Source organism: Bos indicus x Bos taurus, chromosome 10 (genome assembly GCF_003369695.1).
Source record: "Bos indicus x Bos taurus breed Angus x Brahman F1 hybrid chromosome 10, Bos_hybrid_MaternalHap_v2.0, whole genome shotgun sequence".
NCBI lineage: Eukaryota > Metazoa > Chordata > Mammalia > Artiodactyla > Bovidae > Bos > Bos indicus x Bos taurus.
This window is the reverse complement of record NC_040085.1, coordinates 59329673-59339248: the sequence shown is the minus strand read 5'-3', so window position 1 is coordinate 59339248 and position 9576 is coordinate 59329673. Positions and strand designations below refer to the sequence as shown.

At 41.4% G+C, this 9576-nt stretch overlaps 1 protein-coding gene across 1 annotated transcript; it reads right to left on the bottom strand.

Annotated features, from left to right (window-relative positions):
* Positions 1–8313: 8313 nt before the first annotated feature.
* On the bottom strand, positions 8314–9145 carry LOC113899647 (histone H2B type 2-E-like). Its single transcript, XM_027552879.1, has one exon. The coding sequence runs from the start codon at positions 9143–9145 to the stop codon at positions 8768–8770; it is 378 nt and encodes a 125-aa protein (XP_027408680.1). The 3' UTR covers positions 8314–8767.
* Positions 9146–9576: the final 431 nt, after the last annotated feature.

The following is a 9576-nucleotide window of genomic DNA, read 5'->3' as shown; positions in this document are numbered from 1 at the left end:
ATTATACACAATTTTTATCTGTCAGTTATGCCTAAATAAGGATAGACAAAAAAGAAATAAAAATAAATAGTATTATTAAAAAAGCAAACAAGAAAAAAAGATTTGGGGGTTGTTTATCATTTCATGCTAGGAATTTGAAGCCAATCTGATGGAGATAAAATTAAGGTATTAACTTCCAAGTTCACTGAAAGGGCAGGAGCCCTTTTCTAATTTCTTTTCAGCCAAACCTTCCCCAGTGGGATCTCATCACGTCAATTCCCCAAATATCAGAGGCAGTCACACTGGAATTAAACAGAAAAGTTTTTTCAAAGACAAATACAAATAAATTTTTAAAATGTGATCTCTGCCCCATTTTTCTCCACTAATAATAACTAACATTTGTTGAGCAAGAACTTGGCCAAGCACTTTACACATACTTCATCTCATTTAAACCTCACAAAACCCTATGATGGATCGGAACTATGGGGAAATTAAGGAGTTTTTTCAAAGCCACAGAGCTAATAAATGGTTCCAAAGCTTGTAATCTTCAACCACTGTTCTCCCCCATTAATATGGATAATTGGATGTTGCCTAGAAAAGTGCAACAACCAGAACAGCCCATGATCCATGCATCAATTCACTTTTTAAATTTTATGCTCAGTCCTGTCTGACCCTTTGTGACCCTGTGGACTGCAGCCCACCAGGCTCCTCTGTCCATGGGATTATCCCAGCAAGAATACTGGAGTGGGTTGCCATTTCCTTCTCCAGGGGACCTTCCTGACCCAGGGATCGAATGTGCATCTCCTGCATTTGCAGGTGGATTCTTTACCACTGAGACACCTGGGAAGCCCTTTAAGTTTTATACACATTTTTAAAACTTTTTACTATGGAAAAATGCAAACATATATAAAGAAAACAGTATAATGAACTCCCATGTATCCATCATATGAATTTAACAATTACCAATATCCTATCATTTTTGCATCTCCTTTACCTCTTCCTATTCCTCACTCAATTATTATGTTCACTGACATGCATGAATCTCAGCTGTACAGCCTGACAAATGGATGCAAACCTGTAATCCACATTCCTCATACAATTCAGAACATTTTTGTCTCCCTGGAAAGAACCTCCATGTCTTCCCAGTCCTCAGAGGCAACCATTCTTTTTTGTTGTTTTTCTAAACTTAGGTTTTCTTCTTCTAGAATTTCTATAAAAGGAATCACACAGCATGTCCTCGTCTGGCTTTTTGAGATTTATCCAAAGTTGTTGGATATATCACAAGCTCATTGTCTGTATGAACACTCCACAATTTGTCTATCCATTCTCCTACTGAGGCACATGTGGGATGTTTCCATTCTCAAGCTATTATGAATAAAGCTACTGTGAACATTCTTATACAAGCCTTTTTGTGAACATGTGTTTCATTTCTCTCTGGGAGTGGAATTTCCAAGTCAAAGGGTAGGTGTATGTTTGATTTTTATCTGAAACTACTAGGCCTTTTTCCAAAGTGGACATACTCTCTTTATATTTCCACTAGCAATTGATGGGTGTTGGTTATAGACTCATTGACATTAGATGTTGTCAGTCTTTTAAATTTTAGCCATTCTAATGAGTGTGTCTATGCCCCGACCAGTAATGCTGAAGAAGCTGAACAGTTCTATGAAGACCTACAAGACCTTTTAGAACTAATACCCAAAAAAGATGTCCTTTTCATTATAGGGGACTGGAATGCAAAAGTAGGAAGTCAAGAAACACCTGGAGTAACCGGCAAATATGGCCTTGGAGTACAGAATGAAGCAGGGCAAAGGCTAATAGAGTTCTGCCAAGAGAATGCACTGGTCATAGCAAACACCCTATTCCAACAACACAAGAGAAGACTCTACACATGGACATCACCAGATGGTCAACACTGAAATCAGATTGATTATGTTCTTTGCAGCCAAAGATGGAGAAGCTCTATACAGCAAAAAAAAAACCAGGAGCTGACTGTGGCTCAGATCATGAACTCCTTATTGCCAAATTCAGACTGAAATTGAAGAAAGTGGAGAAAACCACTAGACCATTCAGGTATGACCTAAATCAAACCCCTTATAACTATACAGTGGAAGTGACAAAGAGATTTAAGGGACTAGATCTGATATACAGAGTGCCTGATGAACTATGGATGGAGGTTCATGACATTGTACAGGAGACAGGAATCAAGACCATCCCCAAGAAAAAGACATGCAAAAAAGCAAAATGACTGTCCGAGGAGGCCTTACAAATAGCTGTGAAAAGAAGAGAAGTGAAAAGCAAAAGAGAAAAGGAAAGATATACCCATTTGAATGCAGAGTTCCAAAGAATAGCAAGGAGAGATAAGAAAGCCTTCTTCAGCGATCAATGCAAAGAAATAGAGGAAAACAATAGAATGAGAAAGACTAGAGATCTCTTCAAGAAAAATAGAGATACCAAGGGAATATTTCATGCAAAGATGGGCTCGATAAAGGACAGAAATGATATGGACCTGACAGAAGCAGGAGATATTAAGAAGAGGTAGCAAGAATACACAGAAGAACTGTACAAAAGAGATCTTCACAACCCAGATAATCACAATTGTGTGGTCACTCACCTAGAGCCAGACATCCTGGGATGTGAAGTCAAGTGGGCCTTAGGAAGCATCAGTACAAACAAAGCTAGTGGAGGTGATGGAATTCCAGTTGAGCTATTTCAAATCCTGGAAGATGATGCTGTGAAAGTGCTGCACTCAATATGCCAGCAAATTTGAAAAACTCAGCAATGGCCACCGGACTGGAAAAGGTCTGTTTCATTCCAATCCCAAAGAAAGGCAATGCCAAAGAATGCTCAAACTACTACACAATTGCACTCATCTCACATGCTAGTGAAGTGATGCTTAAAATTCTCCAAGCCAGGCTTCAGCAATATATGAACTGCGAACTTCCAGATGTTCCAGCTGGTTTTAGAAAAGGCAGAGGAACCCGAGATCAAATTGCCAACATCTGCTGGATCACCGAAAAAGCAAGAGAGTTCCAGGAAAACATCTATTTCTGCTTTATTGACTATACCAAAGCCTTTGACTGTGTGGATCACAATAAACTGTGGAAAATTCTTCAAGAGATGGGAATACCAGACCACCTGACCTGCCTCTTGAGAAACCTGTATGCAGGTCAGGAAGTAACAGTTAGAACTGGACATGGAACAACAGATTGGTTCCAAATAGGAAAAGGAGTACGTCGAGGCTGTATATTGTCACCCTGCTTATTTAACTTATATGCAGAGTACATCATGAGAAACGCTGGGCTGGAAGAAGCACAAGCTGGAATCAGGATTGCGGGGAGAAATATCAATAACCTCAGATATGCAGATGACACCACCCTTATAGCAGAAAGTGAAGAAGAACTAAAGAGCCTCTTGATGAAAGTAAAAGAGGAGAGTGAAAAAGTTGGCTTAAAGCTCAACATTCAGAAAACAAAGATCATGGCATCTGGTCCCATCACTTCATGGCAAATAGATGGGGAAACAGTGGAAACAGTGGCTGACTTTATTTTCTGGGCTCCAAAATCGGTGCAGATGGTTACTGCAGCCATGAAATTAAAAGACGCTTACTCCTTGGAAGGAAAGTTATGACCAACCTAGATAGCATATTCAAAAGCAGAGACATTACTTTGCCAACAAAGGTCCGTCTAGTCAAGGCTATGGTTTTTCCAGTGGTTATGTATGGATATGAGAGTTGGACTATAAAGAAAGCTGAGCGCCAAAGAGTTGATGCTTTTGAACTGTGGTGTTGGAGAAGACTCTTGAGAGTCCCTTGGACTACAAGGAGATCCAACCAGTCCATCCTAAAGGAGATCAGTCCTGGGTGTTCATTGGAAGGACTCATGTTGAAGCTGAAACTTCAATACTTTGGCCAGCTGATGTGAAGAGCTGACTCATTTGAAAAGACCTTGATGCTAGGAAAGATTGAGGGCAGGAGGAGAAGGGGACAACAGAGGATGAGATAGTTGGATGGCATCACTGAATCAATGGACATGGGTTTGGGTGGATTCCAGGAGTTGGTGATGGACAGGAAAGCCTGGCATGCTGCAGTTCATGGGGTTACAAAGAGTCGGACACGACTGAGTGACTGAACTGAACTGAACTGAATGGGTGTATAGTCTCAGTTCATTGTGGTTCTAATTTGCATTTCTCTGATGACTAATGATGTTGAGCATCTTTCCATGTGTTTGCTGACCATTCATCTATCTTCCTTTGTAAAGTGTGTGTTTACGATTTCTGTCCATCTTTTTTAAACTGGGTTGTCTTGGGGGCTTTCCAAAAGTGGCTCAGTGGTAAAGAACCCACCTGTCAATGCAGGAGACACAGGTTCAATCCCTGGTCTGGGAAAATCCCACATGCCATAGAGCAACTAAGCCCATGTGCCACAACTATTGAGCCTGTGCTCTAGAGCAGGAGCCACAACTACTGAGCCCATGTGCTGCAACTACTGAAGCCCATGTCCCCGAGAGTCTGTGCTAAGCAACAAGAAAAGTCACCACAGTGAGAAGCCCCAGGAGCCCCCGCTCGCTGCAACTAGAGAAAAAGTCCATGCAGCAACAAAGACCCAGCACAACCAAAAATAAGTGAATAAATAAATAAATTAAAAATGAGTTGTGTTTTGCTTCATGATAGGAAGGACTGAATCATCTCATAGATGCCACCCTGATGTGCACATGGCTGCTGGGGAGGGCGGAAATGGACACCCCTGCTCTTTGTCTGTGTGTGTGTGTGTGTGTCCTAAGAGGCTAACCATGCACCAGTCCTGCTGCTTCCTGCCTCTCCCCTCCCTGCAACTCCCCGCATTCCTCTGTGTCTCACTTCTACCCTTTGGTGTTTGGGTGGTCCCGCTCCAGGCTTCCTTTTCAAGGGGAAGCTGAGAGAAGGATCAGAATGAGTGAGTCTGAGATATTAGCACTGTCTGCAATAACTCACAATTCAATAAATGCTGATGAGGTTAAAAGAAAAACTGGGTCATCTTTATTACTGAATTGTGGAGTTTTTTACATCTTTGGGATACAAATCCTTTACTAGATACATATTTGCCACTGCCTACTTCCAGGCCATAGATGCTTATTTATTTTCTTTACTGTATTTCTAATAAACAGAAATATTTCATTTTAAAGAAGTCTAATTCATAATTTTTTTCTTTTATGGTTATTGCTTTCTGAGTCCTATCAGAATAGTTGCCTCCCCCCACCTCATGAATGTTTACTGTTCTCTTTCTAAAGCTTTATAGTTTTAGCTTTTATATTTATGTCGAGGATCCATCTTAAATTAAGCCTGTAAATGCTGTGAGGTACTGGTTGAGATTCACTTTTCTTTACACGAGGATACCCAGTTATTCTGCACCCTTGGTTGAAAACACTATTGTTCCCCCATTGGATTATCTTAACTCTTTGAAAAAAGTCAACTGACCACATCAGTGAGGATCTATTTCTGGACTTTCTGTCTGTCCTTAATCTGTACTTTCCTTTTTATTTCCTGGCTTTATTCTTCTTAAACATTATTCTGGCAAGCTTAGGTCCTTTGCATTTCTGTGTAGCTTTTATAATTATCTTGTCAATTTTGATATTAAAAAGCCTGCTGAGATTATATTGAATTGCTACAATTATTTTGGAGAGAACTGACATTTTAACAATATTGAGCCTTCCAATCAATAATATGGTATCTCTTACCATTTATTGGAATTTTTTTGGGTGGGGGGCAAGACTGAGTCGCTATTTATCTAACAGAAACAAAGCTATTTTCTTTAAAGCAGCTTGAATCTCCAATCCTTTGGCCACCTGATGAGAAGAGCTGTCTCACTCAAAAAGACCCTGATGCTGGGAAAAATTGAGAGGAAGAGGAGAAGGGGGTGATAGAGGATGAGATGGTTGGATGGTACCACTGGCTCAATGGACATGAGTTTGAGCAAACTCTGGGAGATAGTGAAGGACTGGGAAGCCTGGCATGCTGCAGTCCATGGGGTTGCCAAGAGTTGGATACTTAGCGACTGAACAACAACTGAGGCATAACTGATGCATTAAAAACCCTGCACATATTTAATGTTGCAATCTGATGAGTCTGGACATATGTGTACACCCATGATACCACACTGGAATCTTTAAAAGGAAAAAAAATGTTATCAGAAAAATCTTATTCCAAGGTTAAAAGTGCTTTATATTCTATTCTACCCTACACAAAAGCTTTCTGATTATTGTATTACTTTAGTCAGAGATTACCTCAAATAATAGTAATAATTTCAAATAGGGAAAAAATGAGTTCCTCAAAATGTAAATAAAGGAAATATATAAGAGCTAATCAAACAAAATGTGTACTACTGAAACAAGTATATCTTTGTTCGGTGTGTATATGTGTGTGTGTGTGTGTGTGTGTGTGTTTGTGTGTGTGTGTGTGTGTGTGTGTGTGTATGTGTGTGTTTGCAGTTGATAAGGGGATGGTCACACAGTCTACCTGAAAGTCGGGGAAATTAGTCACACAATTTGAGGACCTGAAGTGTTAGACAAGGCTTCTCTGGTGGCTCAGTTGGTAAAGAATCTGCCTGCAGTGCAGGAAACCCGGGTTTGATCCCTGGGTCGGGAAGATCCCCTGGAGAACGGGATGGCAGTGCACTCCAGTATTCTTGCCTGGAGAATTTCACAGACAGAGGAGTCTGACGGGCTACAGTCTTTGGGGTCACAAAGATTCAGACACAACTAAGCAATTAACACTCACACACAAAGTGTTGGACAACATAAGTCGGAAAAAAAAGATGCTGACAAAAAGATAATGGAAAGTGGAAGCCCTAGCTGATGGCACAAGATAGCCTCTTTTGTTAACAGTCAAGTGTGATTTGTTAAAGAAAAAAATTCTGGATGGGGCTGGAGTGCTTTGTGATATCCTGCACTCTAGTGGTACAAGTCAACTCTCTTGTAACAGTACAAAGACTGAGAAGTGAGAGATAAGTAGTTCTTCAGTTCAGTTCAGTTCAGTTGCTCAGTCATGTCCAACTCTTTGTGACTCCATGAACTGCAGCACGCCAGGCTTCCATGTCCATCACCAACTCCCGGAGCTTGCTCAAACTTATGCCCATCAAGTAGGTGATGCCATCCAACCATCTCATTCTCTGTCATCCCCTTCTCCTCCTGCCTTCAATGTTTCCCAGCATCAGAGTCTTTTTCCAATGAGTCAGTTCTTCACATCATGTGACCAAAGTACTGGAGTTTCAGCTTCAGCATCAGTTCCTTCCAATGAATATTCAGGACTGATTTCCTATAGGATTGACTGACTTGATCTCCTTGCAGTTCAAGGTACTCTCTAAGCAGTTCTTAACTCCCTGCTAAGGGTGTAACATCGGCAGCAGTTTCTATGGGACTAAGACTCAGCAAAGGTCAAGTTTTATGTGGCCAAATTAATTAGACTAATAAAGCATTAATGCAAGTTTGAATGTGATCTAGATACATCTTTCCCTTTGTGAATAAAAAGTGCTTTAAAGATAACCAAACCAAACTGTAAAAGTACTTTACTGTATAGTAAGGACGATGTTGGCTAGAAACAGGAGTTTGCAGAATAAAATGTCAATCTTTAATAATTAAAAAATCATTCTAATTCTCAAAACATATGAATGAAACTATTAAAATACCCAGTCCTCACCGGAGGTACACCAGCATCAACAATGTAGTCTACATTTTAAATATCTATTATATAATATGTGCAATCATTTCACATTACAATTATTACAAAATCAGGACAAATCACCAAGAAAGTTGTGTGCTTGTGTGTATGAATGGGAGGTGGAGGTGAGGGTCACAGAAACGTTAACTGTCCCAGAGCCCCCTTTTCTCTATTAGATGTTCTTCAACACTGCACTCTTTTCACTTGTTCCTTAAAAGAAGGATTAGATAGACAACACCAAAAGAAATGTCTCCAGGCCTGCAGGAAAATGTGCTACTGCTTAAAAATAACCACAAATGGGCCGGGCCTTGGCTCTGCACATCCCAGGGTTACTCACGCTTACTTCCACAGCCCCTCCCTGGCACAGCTGTGGAGTAGGCAAAGTTTATCTTTAGATTCTCCTACTTCCCCGTCTGGGCCACGGCACTCTTTCTGGGTCCGTACATGATGCTTGATACTTCATGTTGCCCAGGGTGACACCATACCCAGGCCTGCCCGCCTTGAAATGCAGCTTTGTCCTTAAAATAGTATTTCTCCCTCTCCTTCTACTTTGCCCCAACCCTCAAATCAAGTTAAAGTTAAAATTCTCATCTTCTCAGTATCAACTGGAAAGAAAGCAATGTTGTAAATGAATTCACTCTGGCATGTGAGTAATGAATATTTTATATACCGCCCATGTGCACTGGCATTGTAAAGTTTGTTAAGCTAAAGGAATGTGTTCCTTAGAAGGAAAGCTCAGTCTGTAGAACATCCAACAGAGAAAATTTGGAGCAATCTGGGTTTCCCCAAGCCATCCAAGTACCATTAGACTGGCAGAGTTTTGTCAGACTTAATAGAGGTAGTTACTACCCCCATTGACTCTCAAGCAAAGGGCTAGTGAAAAACTGGCAGATGGATAGATTATTGAAAACCTATGAAAAAGTGAAATGCAAATCTAAAAGAACTGAAAATGAAAGTGAAGTTGCTCAGTCGTATCTGACTCTTAGCGACCCCATGGACTACAGCCCACCAGGCCCTCCGTCCATGGGATTTTCCAGGCAAGAGTACTAGAGTGGGGTGCCATTGCCTTCTCAGTTAACAGCGGCTAGGCATATTAGATTTACTTGGAGCTGGTATACTTGGTGACAGCCTTAGTGCCCTCGGACACGGTGTGCTTGGCCAGCTCCCCAGGTAGCAGCAAGCGCACGGCAGTCTGGATCTCCCTGGATATGATAGTCGAGCGCTTGTTGTAATGCGCCAGGCGCGATGCCTCACCAGCGATGGGCTCGAAAATGTTGACGAAGGAGTTCATGACTTCCATGGCCTTGGACGAGATGCCGGTGTCCGGATGGACTTGCTTCAGCACCTTGTACACGTACATGGAGTAGCCCTCCTTGCAGCTGCGCTTGCGCTTCTTGCTGTCCTTCTTCTGGGCCTTGGTCACAGCTTTTTTAGAGCCCTTTTTAGGGGCAGGAGCAGACTTAGCCGGTTCAGGCATGTCTATAATGACAACATCCAACAACTGGAAGAACTGACTCACTGGAAAAGACCCTGATGCTGAGAAAGATTGAAGGCAGGAGAAGGGGATGACAAAGGATGAGATGGCTGGATGTTTTCACTGACTTAAACATGAGTTTGAGCAAGCTCCAGGAGCTGGTGATGGACAGGGAAGCCTGGTGTGCTGCAGTTCATGGGGTTCAAAGAGTTGGACACGACTGAGTGACTGAACTAAACTGACTGAAATCTAAAAGATGAGATGTAATTCTAACAGTTTCCCCTTCTCAGTGTAAAATAAAACTGAATAATCCACAAGGGTGCCAAGACCATTCAATGGGAAAAGGGCAGTCTTTTCAACAAGTGGTGCTTGGAAACAAATAACCACATGCAACAGAATGAAACTGGACCCCTACCTTACACTATACATAAAAA

What these genes read in the sequence shown, in the direction of transcription:
- LOC113899647 (XM_027552879.1), bottom strand. Translation starts at nt 9,145, where the DNA reads ATGCCTGAACCGGCTAAGTCTGCTCCTGCCCCTAAAAAGGGCTCTAAA.